Source organism: Crocuta crocuta, unplaced genomic scaffold, assembly GCF_008692635.1.
Source record: "Crocuta crocuta isolate KB4526 unplaced genomic scaffold, BGI_CrCroc_1.0 scaffold119, whole genome shotgun sequence".
In the NCBI taxonomy this organism is placed as follows: Eukaryota; Metazoa; Chordata; class Mammalia; order Carnivora; family Hyaenidae; genus Crocuta; species Crocuta crocuta.
The window spans coordinates 8897155-8910697 of record NW_027551562.1 but is presented as its reverse complement, the minus strand read 5'-3'; the positions used below and the strand labels follow the sequence as shown (position 1 = coordinate 8910697).

The following is a 13543-nucleotide window of genomic DNA, read 5'->3' as shown; positions in this document are numbered from 1 at the left end:
AGTTTTAGAAAGTCTGGAAAATATCTAAAACATCACTTAAAGTGTCTCTATCCTAATAATTACTTTCATTTTGCATATAATTTTATGATATTCTACCAAGAACCTGTATTTTAAAAGAAATAGAAGTGTAGCCATGATCCCCCCTTCCCTGTGTCGGTGGCTCACCCGTGTCGGTATCTCAGGTCTGAGGGACAGGAAACAGGTGGGGGTAAAGGTGGCGCCCCAACTACAGGGAGGAAGAGGAGGGACGGAGGGACAGAGGAGAGAGCTGTTGTCACAGCTCCTGATCGGCAGGTACGGGAGGGGCCGCCAGCAGGTCTCCATCCTCCCGGTTGGGCTCCATTGGCAGTTTTGTAGGTAAAAACAGTTGAATGTTGGCAACTTCCAAGGGTTTATTCTAAAGAGAGAAGATTTACACGCGTGTGTAGGCACGTGCTCCTCGGAGCTCTGCAGTAACAGGAAGGGAATCGGAACCATGGCACAGGCCTCTCGCGAGAAGCTTGGTTAAATACGTTCCGCCGAGTTTCACATGTTCGTTCCCCACTGAGGAGGGAGGCGCAGAGCTCTGTTCACAGCGGTGGAGGCTTGTTCGTAAAATGCTGGCTCGTAACACAGGCTGTGCATAAAACAAACATAGCATAATCCACTTACAGGAAAAATGCATGCATTTTTATTCCTATCCTGACCTAACAAAGTTTTGAAAATAGTAGAGGATTTTTGCCCTGCTGCTTCGGTAAGTACTTGTCCATTTGTTTGACTTCCTGTGGTCACTTTGAGTGCAGCGTCTGTCCTGTTCTAGGTGACCGCGTGTTCTCCTGCACGGGCAGCGCCCAGTTGGGAACAGGCTTCGTTCTGCTGTTGAAAAATCAGTTAGGAATTCAGAATGTTCTCCTGCATAACCACACACACACACCTGTATGCTCACATACACAGTGAATGTAATTTTGGCCCTTCAGCTATTTATAGCCAAGGTCTATTTAACTGAGAACAGAACTGGAATATTTTGTAAGAACTTGAGTGTGGAAATTTTCACTGAGTTCTGAGATAAATTATGCAGGCCTCAGAACTAAATGACACCCATTCTGTAATTTTTTAAATTTTTTAAGTCTTTAATACTTGATTCAGATGTTTAAGATGTATACATATGTGCACTTATATTTTCACTGAATTCCAAGCTAAATGGATCCATTTTAAGAATCCATTTAAGGGGTTCAGAATTTGATAACATTGATTCTTTTTTTTTTTTCAATTTTCTTAAATGTCTGTTTATTTTGGGGGGAGGAGGGAGGGAGGGAGAGAGAGAGGGAGACACAGAATTGGAAGCAGTTTCCACGCTCTGAGCTGTCAGTCCAGAGCCTTATGTGGGGCTCAGACTTAGAAACTGCAAGATCATGACTTGGGCACCGAAGTTGGTTGCTCAACCGACTGGGCCCCCCCCCTCCCCCGGCCCAGGTATCCTGATTCTTTTTTTTTCTTAATCTTTATTTATTTTGAGAGAGAGAGTGCATGCAGGGGAGGGGCAGAGAGAGAAAAGGGGAGAGAGAATCCCCAGCAGGCTCCACACTCAATGCAGAGCCCAGCGTGGGGCTCTGTCTCATGAACCGTGAGATCATGACCTGGGCACCGAAGTTGGACGCTTAACCGACTGACTGAGCCCCCCAGGGGTGCCCCAGTTCTTTTTAATTGTTTAGGTTGGTAACATTTGATACATGTGTCCTTTATAAGTTATGAGGCTTAGTATCACAATGAGCACCTGGGACCCTACTCCCCAAATGAAGAGACCACAGCTTGTTTCCCAGCCTGTGTACCTGTCACTTCCCCGCACCCCTGCCCCCTACTCCATGAAGGTAACCATGGTCCTGGGTGTCGTCCTCTGGCTTGCTTTTCTTTGCTGGTTGTCACTGTGGTGGGGGGGGGGATGGGGGTCCGGCCTAGGGTAACAGCTGGCTGTCACTGTGCAGTGTGTGTGTGTGTGTGATTGTGGTTCTGGCCTAGGGTAACAGCTGGCCGACATCTCCCCGCGCCCTCTGCATCCCATCATTGACCTGACCAGGGCTTTGGTTTGGTTTTGTTTGTCACCCAGCCATAGAAGCTTTTGAGAAGATTTTTTAAAAAATGGTTTACTCAGCATTTTTAGTTGTTTTCATTGAGCAGGCTGGTTGGGACATTTGGTCCACTGTCTTGGCAGAAATGGATGTGATCATAAGGTGATTTAAAAATGTATCCCGTTTGGTTCCTTTCTCAAATAATTTGAATTGCATTTGGAGAAGTCATTTGATACTAGTCGTTCAGACTTGGTTTAGATTTGTTTCATCACCTGGCACTGGCTGAGGCTTTGTCAGATTTCTGGTTTTGTTGGAGGAGAATGTGTCTTCTCCAGTTGTTGAGCACAGACTTCTCGGATTGTCGAGCACCAAGTGTGATGAACACGCATGAACTCGGGATTGTTAGCAGTGTTCATCAGACCTGTGTGCCTGCTTTTCTTTTTCCTGCTTGAAAGGGGGTGTTGCTGGGCACAGGGCTAGGCAGGGCGTGCCACCTTACAGAACGTTGATGTTCATTACTGCTGTTGAGAAGTGGACTCTCATCCTGTCTTTCTTTGAGCGTGATCTGTCCTTTCTCTCTGGGCAGCTTGAAGGCCTTTCTCTGTCTTCCGTGTTTAGCAGTTTTAGTACAAACGAAGTATGGGTTTCCAGTCATTTTTTTCCTGCTTGATGTATGCACCCTGTACCTGTGGGCTCATATCTTTTTATCAGTTCTTGAAATGCCTTTTGATAACCACTCAGACCTCGCCTTTCTCCCTTTGCTGCTACTCGGCCTGAGCTCTCCCCGAGGGTCCACATTAGGATCTCTCCGGCTACACGCCCTGTACATCGTCTTCCTTCTCTCGTTTTTGTTTTTTTTGGTTTTTTTTTTCTGCCCCTGGGATCTGTGATTCAGATAAATCTGTCAGATCACCAGCCCTCCTCCCTGCAGACCTTTGATGGGTGGTGCATTTGCTGAGTTTTTATTACTTGTTTTTTAAAGTTTTCTGTCCCTTTCCCCCCGTAAGAAAATCTGCCAGGCCATCTACTATGACCCTTATTATTNTGCAACTATCTTTTCCCATTCCGTTGGTTCCCTGTTAATTTTCTGGGTTGTTTCCTTGGCTGTGCAGAAGCTCTGCCTTTTATTTCTTTATCATTTCATGTAGCATTAATGACTCTTCTGAATCTGAACTATAATGTCTGACATCCTTGCTTTCCACCATCTGGTGGTGGCGGCTTCCCCGACTCCTTTTCAGTGAAATGTTCCTTCTGTGTTTGTTACGAGCTGTTGTTTTGTTGAGTTTCACATGTGGGAATCTTTAGGATCTAGTTTGGGGATTAGCAGACCCTTCTGAGTGTTAGCTGTTATCATTTCTATTGTAGAAGAATACGTATTTTTTATTATTTTGGCTCTTTTGTCAAGGTAGAAACAGGAGTATTATGTTCAGAGTCTCTCTGCCACCACTTCAATTACATGAAAGAGAAAACACAATAAACTATTTTAATTTCAGTTATTCCTTATTCTGAAATTTCATCTGTGGCCACTATTCATCATGTGTTTTGCATGGTGTCATGAAGAAAACATGTCGCTGGACTGTGCTGAGTGTTGGGTTGCTGGTTGGGAGTTATTTTGCGGATGCAGTTTTGTTTAAAGGTGTCTTAAACGTGACTCCCACTGTCAGATACTGCAAATGATCCACTAAGTGTTTTTGACCTATTTTAGAATATTTTGAAAGATATTAATCAGCACACTCTAAAAATAAGCTAGGATCTTGTCATAACTCTGTTCACCCTGGAGCAGAAATTTAGTTTTGATGCTAAAGCTGATGTCTCGTGATAAAGCAGGGAAAGTGTGTCTTAACCCCAACACAAACTTGTCCTTTGCCATATAACATGTTATTCCTCTTTCTCTCTCTGAAATTTCATTTGTTAAAGGTGTATTTCATTGGCACCTTTTGCAATAGTGGTGGCCGTTAGTTGAAAGAGCCATGCCCATGTTTAGTCAAGAAATTGTCATATTGACTAAATTTGTATTGATGCAGAACTTGTATAGAAACTGTTGGGCGCTGTTGAAATTTTCAGCTCTTGAGATGCGTGGGTCAGAGATGGGGCTGTCCTTGTTTTCTCTTAGAAATAGTGTAAGATTAAAACGAGTACAGGTGACCCCTGAACAAGGCCGAGGGGCGGGCGTTGACCCCCTGCACAGTCATAAATGCATGTACAGCCTCTGACTCCCCCAAAACTTAGAACTGCTAGTATCCTAGTGTTGGTCAGAATGCAGCTTTACTGGTAACAGAAATATTTTGTGTGTTCTATTTGTATTATATACGACATTCTTGCAGTGAAGTAAGTTAAGTTAGAGACAAAATATGTGAAGCGAATCATAAGAGAAAATATATTTACAGTACTTAACTGTATTTACCCAAAAAGTCCACGTGTAAGTGAGTCTGTGTGGTTCAGACGTGTGTTCCTGTGTCAGCTGGATGTCCACCCCTGTGTCCTAAAAACACGAATGGTGGCATATCATTGGCCTCTGTGGCAGAAGGAGCCCCAGCAGGAACCTGAGAGAAGATTCAAAGGGCAGGACCTAACTTACCTCCATAGCATCGAGTCTGGACCTGCTGTGGGGACACGCGAGGCTCTGGGCGTGTGGGTTGTTGACCAGCCTGCCTTTTTAGTTTAGTTTAGTTTTTATTCAGATACTTGTATTATCAGAAGTTGACGTGTTTGTCTGTATTTTCTTGGCTATGAAGCTTTCTGTAAGTTAAAACATCTTGAAATAGCAGCTCCAAGTAGGAAATTCTAGTTTAATGCCTGACATTTTCAATACGAGGATGATCAGCTGTCCTTTTCCAGAAAGAAGGTAAAAGAAATAGAAGTGTGACTTATCTGATGGCATATTTTCTGTACTTAATAGATTCAGCACTGTACATTTCTCCTCCTTTGTCCCCCTCCGTATATTTTTATTGATTCAAGGAGCACTTGTGTTATTGAGGTCGTAGGTGAACCTGCATATTTATACTCTTCAGCCCATGTTTCTTGATCAGCCTCTGTATGAAAGACTTTGGAAATGGGAGGGCGTTGGGAATTTGCCTTCAGTCCAGCACAGGGCCTCCAGCAGACTCACACTGGTCGGAATACCCCAGGCATGGGGTCCCCAGAATGACCGTCAAGCTCAGTCACTCACTGGGAGGATTCACAGAACTTGGGCTGTTTGATTCTCTTGTAGAGTAAGAAGGAAAAGACTCATGGATGGATATAAATACGGCACTTGCCACAGGAGGAAGTCCAAAGGCACCCTATCTCCTGAGGCAGGAAATTGACGTTATCGTGTACACAGGTTAATTTAAAAAAGCCAAACACCAGTTTTCAGGGTGTCTTCTTTGAAGACTCTTGCAGATGTGCCAGACTTGAGGTCAGCATGACAGTGGGCAGGAGAAGCAGGCTGTGTGTGGGGATGTGCCCCCCACCTGCCCCTACTCTCGGTCCCTGTTGCCGAGCTCAGTGACGGTGCGTACACACACTGAGTGAGGCCTGACTTGTAGGGGTTGGCGGGTCTGGTGTGTGAGTCCTCACTCTTACAACACTTGCTGTGTGACCTTGGGTGAATTAACTTTTCTGATCTTTATCTGTAGAATGGGACTAATAACCTTGAAGAGTCACCGTAAAGATTATAAGTAACGTGATGGGGCGCCTGGGTGGCTCAGTCGGCTAAGCATCCGACTCCTGCTTTCAGCTCAGGTCACGATTTCACGGTTGGTGAGTTTGAGCCCTGCACTGGGCTCTGCACTGACAACGTGTAGCCCGCGTGGGATTCTCTCTCTCCCTTTCTCTCTGCCCCTCCCTTGTGGGCGTGCATGTTTTTTCTCAAAGTAAATAAACATTAAAAAACAAAAAAGAAGAAACCCATGTGAAACACCCAGCTCAGTACCTGGGCCCCGGTAAGTATTCCGCAAGTCATAGGGAGTGGCTCTGCGAGCGCCTTCATTCTTATCAGGCTTCTTCCGAGACTTGACATGGGTGATGATGGTACCCAGCTCACAGCGGTGCTGCAAGGGTGCCGTGAGGTGGCGCGTCTGAGTCCGCCTGCCGGCGTGCAGGTAACTGTACTTGAAGCAAGTTGATCCTTAAACACACACCTAAATGTCAGAAAATGACCTCTATGTCACAAATGAAAGCACTAAATTCTTCTGGGAGTTAGTAGGAGATGAAAGCAGGCAGGAAATGTCTTAGAAATGAACCCTGAGTGTGTAGAACCCTGAGTCCAGAAGTGAAACCAGGACGCGAGCATGCTCGGTGGTGTCCGAGAACACCATCTCTGGACGGGCTGCCAGGGACACGAGGGGGCTTGGCCGCCTGTGTGCCTGCAGGGAGGGCCGCGGGGAGCTGAGGGCCTGTCGGGACGGCCTGTTCACGTGGGGTCACTCTACTCTGCAGGACACAGCGGTCACCCCAGGCTGTGGGCACACAGCTCCCGCAAGGGCAGTAGGCCGTTGCTCATGGAAAACCGCTGTCAGTGCTTTTCAGTCATGTTCACAGAGGGATCTTGTACATAGGTGGTTAACTTAGAATTTGCCTGTTTTGCATTTCTGCATCCAGTGTGAATTTGGGTTTGATGAATGAAATAAGGCAGGTGATTATATTTTCCTACCTGTGAAAAGTGTTTAAAAATTATAGTACTTCCTCTTTGAGATAATTTTGTGATGATGACTTTTACTCCTCATGTGATTGACACTCTGCTGTGGTTTCTTTGATGTCCACACCCAACCACAAACCAAGATCAACCGCTTCAGTCAGAACAACCATGTTATTTCTCTCACTCCTATAAACGCAGGCCTTGATCAGCCTTGTGCCTTTATTTTTGTGTTCACTAATAAACCTACTTCTGATGCAAAAATTTAGTTTTTAATTTGGATTTTTTTTTTTTTTGGTATATAGAAGAAAGGACCAATTGAAGTATAAACAAAGTGATTCTAGAATTAAAGCTTTTTACTTCATTTCGTGGCCTGAGTAAATCAGTCCCACCAAATCAGTCTTCAATGCCCACCAGCTGCAAACAATAGAAGTTACCGTTGTTTACTTACATGGAACATAATATTTACAAACAGACGTACCCAGACCCCAATTTGAAGACTTTATTAATTCTTTCATTTGCTCGCTCATTTGTCAGTAAATATTATTGGCCACCTGGCTCTTGGTGCTAATGCAGAACATAAGGCAGGGGCTTTTGAGAGGAAACAGCATATGGTTGCCACTCCTGGGCGAGTGGCCGTCGCTCCTCCCTTACGAGAAAGGAATGAGTAGGTGAGCACCATGCACACCGGGTTCTAGATTCTCAGGACACTGAACGGATATTCACGTCTGAAGACTTTTATCTTCTCTGTAAGAAAGACTGGTGAATTGGCTGGAGGAAGTGGGCATCGGTGCATTAGTGCACTTCCCAGGCAGAAGTTGTTGAGCTTCTGGGCAGTCTCCACTCACCGTGTGAGGTTTGCCGACATGGACTGAGACAGAGCTTATACCGTTGTGTGGTTTCTCCTGTTGCTCAGCAGCGAGCACGGAGAAGGAGGTGGTGGTTGGTTCATATGTGTTGGTTTTGCCAGGCAGGTAAAATAAAGGGTTAATGACAGATGGAAAAGTTAAGGGTTTTTGCAAGGGAGAGTTATGATGATGAAATCTCTAGTGCAAAGGAGACAGAGCAATGAATTGGGGAGTAGAAATCCTTTGAGTGGGTGAACTGACAGGCTAGAGGTAATAGTTGAAGAGCAGGATCTTTGGAATTTATTTCAAGGGCAGGGGTCAACACCCCTTTTCTGTAGAGGGCCCAAGATTAAATATTTCAGAGCTGAGCTAAGAGGCAAAACCAAGGGTTTTGGAAATACTTCCATAATAAGACACAAGACAGATTTCCGCAAAAGTCTGCATGGGTGAGGGTCATAATAATTGAGTACAGTTTTTTGTAATACAGGCCTGCTAATGAGAATAGTGCAGTTTCTTTTTGGGGGGAGGGATACCATTTCACTAACTGAGGTTCAGAATAGGGCTCCCTGTTACCAGATCAGCTGCCGGTGGCGATCTCTTCATGCTGATCTATGAGATTTTACACATCTTGTCGTCAGGAGTATCCTCACACTGACAGGTGCTCTCAGAGCCTGCTGTCAGCCCGTCATGACTTTAGTTGAGCATAATCATTTTTCAGAAGGTGCTTGTGGAATTGTTTTTAGGTTCTTATCCTTGTTTTAGACTTTACACATATCCGGACTTTGTGGATTAATCACTTACCCGGGGTGGTGAGGTGGAAGCGTGTCAGTGGCAGAGCAGGTGAATTTCCTTTGCCCTTGCCCTTGGGGTCCAAAGCCGCTGTAGTCTGAGTCCAGGAGATACATCCACTGCGGATCTGTGGGGAAGTGAGCATCTCCCTTCCGGTTTTCGCTTGTGACAGCACGGGGAGGATCTACAGCAGCGTGGCGTTTGCAGTGCAGAGGATGCGAGTTGCTTCTTAAAGTTTAAGTACTCATGGAGCCTATGGGTTCTCGGTATATTTCTTTAACCACTTTTTGGCATTCCTCATGTTCATATCCAGCATATACCGTGATTTCTGACACAGTAGGTAGAAAGGCTCTAACGGGTACCGTGGCAACAGGCATGGAATGACAGCTCTGCAGTGTGCTCTTCTAAACCAGCCTCGTTTCCCCGATTCCTTCCGACCGCAGGTGAAGAGCGACTACATGTCGGAGATAGCTGACCGAGTGGACCAGGACATCGCTTTGAAGCTGGGCTGCCTAGAGATACGGTAAGGTGGAGACTGTGCGTTGAGGGCTTGGGTCATCAGTGGTCTCCGCTGTTTTTGGAAATTACTCAGGTATTTTCATTTTTCTCATAAAGATCATTAATAAAATATTGAAGAAAATTGGAGAAGATTTTGAATTAGGTTGTCAGTGCTTATTTGAGGAATCTTAGGGTCTTTTAAAGTGATGCTTCATTGTAATTAGAATGGTGTGATTGCAGGTGTGAGAGCACACCACAGTGATTCCCTGTGGTGACGGGTGTGCAGTGTCCTGGGTGCCAGCCACCAGCCAGTGGGTACTGAGTAGTACTGTGTGCAGTGCACATCCTGTAAATTGAAACATAAAGAGCTACATGTGGCTGGTGGCCACCATATTGCAGGTTTAAGGGAAATGGAAATCTGAGAATATGTTTCTTATTCTGATAACGTGTGTCACCATTTGTCTTCCGTTATCTCTTATGCTACCATTTTAAATTTTGAATAAAAAAATATTTTACCTTGTTCAGGTAAGCTTTCAATTAAAATTTACTTTGGGCTGCTAGTTTGAGTTGGTTAAAGTAGCCAAAATTTAATTACATGTCCTAGAAACAGCGATAATTTCTCCCAACATCACCATTTTATTTTTTATATCACATAAGGCTGTTAAAGACGTTTCTACAGGGGCACCTGGGTGGCTCAGTCGGTTGAATGCCCGACTTCGGCTCAGGTCATGATCTCACGGTTCATGGGTTCGAGCCCTGCGTTGGGCTCTGTGCTGACAGCTAGCTCAGAGCCTGGAGCCTGTTTCAGATTCTGTGTCTCCCTCTCTCTCTGATCCTCCCCTGCTCACGCTGTCTTTCTCTCAGAAATAAAACATTAAAATTAAAAAAAAAAAGTTTCTACAAGGACCTGAAGATGGTTAAGTGTAGCTCTCAACTCTCCATGATTTGTTTTCATCCGTAATCATATATCCAAATACAGAGGCCATCCCTCACCGGTGTCTTCATGCTCCCGCTCCATCCCTGGCCCTGCACTGTTGGCTTAGAGGTGTCCTTGGGCAGCTTTTCTTACTGCACAGCAGCGCCGTGTGTTGTCTGCAGCAGGGGCCAGAAGGCGTGAGCTTGCATGCGAGTGGTCCGGGCACAGCTCTCTACACAGCTCTCTCCCTCCGGCCCGGCCCGCTCTAGCCTCCCACGGCGTGTTTACCCCCTCCTCTGTGCCCTGCTCAGTCCCAGTGCCTTTATTACAGAATAAGATACTGAAGGAAAAGCTTGGCAGATTTGCCACCCTGCTTGCCATTCTTCCTTCGACCTTCTCCCCGACCCCATGAATAGAAAGCAAGAGAACAAATTAAGTGACCCTATTGGGGCCTTTTCTATTTTATTTTATTTAAAAAAAAATTTTTAAGTTTATTTATTTTTGAGAGAGAGAGAGAAAGAGAGACAGGATATGAGCAGGGGAGGGGCAGAGAGAGAGGGAGACACAGATTCCGAAGCAGGCTCCAGGCTCCGAGCTGCCAGCACAGAGCCCAATGTGGGGCTTGAACTCATGAACCATGAGACCATGGCCCAAACCGAAGTTGGAGGTTCAGCCAACTGAGCCACCCAGGTGCCCCTTTTGGGGCCCTTTTAAATTTTTCACCTAAGTCTTGTACTTTCCATTTTAAGTAGGCCAAAGAGAAACAAATTTAAAAAGCAAAAGCTGTATTTACATTACTAGGGACAGGCTGGAAGCAGAGTCTTCTCCTCCTAGAAGATTACTTAGGAGGACGTGTAACGCCTGTGCCTCCCACAGCAGCCAGCCGGGGCTTAGGCTTTTGTGCAGAGAGAGTTGTCTCCGCTTATGGCAGGTTTTGTAGAGACAGGACTTGGTTCCTGCAGGACCCGAAGCCGCTTGAAGGTGCAGTTTGGAGTAAGAAGGCAGAGTTCACATGGTGACTCTTCAGGGTGGCGGCCAGCACTACCTCCTCAACAGGAGCCCAGCCGCGGGAAGCTCTGTCCCGCGCAGCCGCCTCTGCCTTTCTCGTCTCCTGTCTGCAGTTAGCCTTCGTGGCCTACGTGCGTCTGCAGGGGTGGGGGTGACGCTCGCCGGGCCGCGGCCCGGGCCTGCTGTCCCTTAGCTGTCCTGCTCATAGGCACAATCTCTAGAGAAGGGACGAGCACAGTAGGCAGCGGTCGTAGCGTGTGTCTTTCACACCTGGAGTCTCGTGTCTCCTCTTTACCAAGAGTCAGACCTTCTTCACATTAGAAGAGAAAGTGAGATTGTCCAGGAGGGACAAAGTCCGCGTTAGCTGGTCCTGGCCTCACTGGAGCACGGGAACGACACGGGAGGTCGCATCCGGCCTCTGTTACTGCTTAACAGGATGTTTGTGGCTGAGCCCCATGGCAGTTGCTGTGCAGCAGCATAGATGTGCCTTCCAGTCACGGAGACATTCCTCGCTCGTGTGTAACGTGTGTCTTCCCCCTTCCAGGCGCTCGTATTGGGAGATGCGCGGCAACGCCCTGGAGAAGAAGTCCAACTATGAAGTGTTAGAGTGAGTATCCCACAGCTGCGCCATGCAGCGAGCGCCTGCAGACCCGGGCCCGCTGGTTTGCTTCAAGTTCTCTTCAGAATCTGAAACACTGCTGTTTCTAAAACCATTAGGTCTGGAGGAAGGAAAGGTTTTGTTTCTGTTTTTTTTTTTTTCCTAAAGGAAAGCATTCTTAATAACCGTGATTGTGTGGACAGATGGTTTAATTTGTTGACAGGTGTCATCAGGCTAATAATGTCTGTGGCAAGTCAGCACAGACTCCTCTCTCTGTGGATTGAATCACATTGGGGTGAAGCTTCACTTCTAGTTCACATCAAATTCAGAATTACCGATTCAGCTTTTATTTATATTCTCTGTATACATTTACAGAGGGTTTTTTTTTTTTCCCAAAACAGATTGAGATATATGATTTACTTGTTGCTCGTGTATCAGAATATTTAGAATAACTGGAAAATTTTCTCTTTTTTTCTTTCTTTTTTAAAATTTTTTATGTTCTTATATTATTTTGAGAGACAGAGACAGAGAGCAAGCAGGGGAGAGGCAGAGAGAGAGGGAGACACAGAATCCGAAGCAGGCTCCAAGCTCTGAGCTGTCAGCACAGAGCCCGACATGGGGCTCGAACTCATGGACTGTGAGATCATGACCTGAGCCAAAGTCAGACGCTTAACCGACTGAGCCACCCAGGCACCCCAGGAAAATTTTCTATTAATGGAACTAATTTATGTATTAGACTGTTATATTAGGTTGTATTAAATGCATGTAAGCCACGGTGGAGCATATGTCTGGGGAGGCTGGAATTCTGTTCTTCATCTTTTCAATAATGAATGCAGCAAAAGAGAGTTTGTATTTATTACGTACCACTAAAGGCCACTTTTAGTCTGGGTAGCAGTAGTGCCACAGCTGGCCAGCACTGACTTTTTCTGGCTCTATTGTTACTGAACTCCTTGTGGTAATTGGGAGACGTGGTAAAATAAAGTAAAAGGTTATCCATCACCACCCTGCTGTGATAGCAACTTGAACTGGCCTCAGATGTTGCTTGGACTTTCTTGGAGCCCGACCACTGCCACACAGGTGAGGGTTAATATCCCACCGTTTGGACAGCAAGACTTTGCAGGGGAGGTGTGGTCGCTTACATATAAAAGTGGAAATGAACATTTTTGGAAATTAGTTACAGAGCAGGTACAACCATTTGAAATAATAACTGGTCGTAGTAGATGGAATGGTTATTTTCTGTAATTAACATGAGCCTCCTGTGCACCAGGCTGTGAGGGCTGGGTGAGTACCCCTTGGCCCGTCTTTCCTGCTTGAGGCTCTGAGAGCCACTTCACAGCCTGACTTCTGAATGCGACGTGTCCGCCTAGGGTCTGTGACCGTGTGCAGCACAGAGGACACTCCCCAAACACTGTGCCTGTGTTGATCTCGACACCACCTGTACATATGTTGTGCCCCTTTACAGACTGGATAGGGCAAAGAAGGAGCTGGTTGGAGATGAATGAAAAATTTAGATCAGCTGGATTATCTTAGGAAGAATTATTTTAGGTGAAATATTTCCTGACCTTTCGTAGATGGCATAGAAGTCATGATGCCGTTAATAACCTAAAAACAAAGCAACTAACATTCACTGTGGTTTAGATTTTTGTTTACATTTGTCACATTATTTAGCCTTTTAGACTGTTAGTGCTTAAAATACAAATGACTAGAATTGGAGGAATTGCTGAAGATCTTATCTTAGATACTAGGTTTGTCCTTAATTCAGATGGAAGTTCAGGAAAAGCAGGGCTAGTTTGACCTGTTTGATTATTTGGTTGATTGTTCCTTTGTCCATTTAGTTCTTTCTTATTAGTTCATTGAGAGACGGTAGCAGGCACCTGCCGAGCCATTGGCTGCTGAGTGCTGGAGACACAGAGACGAATCACGCAAAATGTCCACCCTCGGGAGGCTCACAGCTAGAGGGGAGACTCCGATAAGTGCACAGAATTGTGGAGTCACACGCGGGGAGCTTAACCAGCAGCCCCTGGAGGGTGTGTGGGGAAACGGCACCTGGTGTCTGAGCTGGCGTCACGGGAGGTGTGGTCACCCTGTCTTGAAGAAGGAATGTGGGCGGGTGGGGTGCCGGCACCGGAGGAGGGATGAGGCTTTGTAAAGACACAGAAACAGGAACAATCAGGTAGCAGCTAGGAGACCGTCAGTTCGTGGTCAGGGCAGATCCTTCTTCAGGGG

At 46.0% G+C, this 13543-nt stretch overlaps 1 protein-coding gene across 7 annotated transcripts in view; it reads left to right on the top strand.

Moving 5' to 3' along the window:
* The window catches only part of PTK2 (protein tyrosine kinase 2), a 245595-nt gene that overhangs the window by 104043 nt on the left and 128009 nt on the right, over positions 1 to 13543 (top strand). For all 7 annotated transcript variants that reach the window (XM_077750005.1, XM_077750004.1, XM_077750007.1 and 4 more), the window contains 2 exons: positions 8741 to 8820; positions 11264 to 11326. In XM_077750005.1, coding sequence (XP_077606131.1) covers positions 8741 to 8820; positions 11264 to 11326 — 143 coding nt within the window. The remainder of the gene's footprint in view (positions 1 to 8740; positions 8821 to 11263; positions 11327 to 13543) is intronic.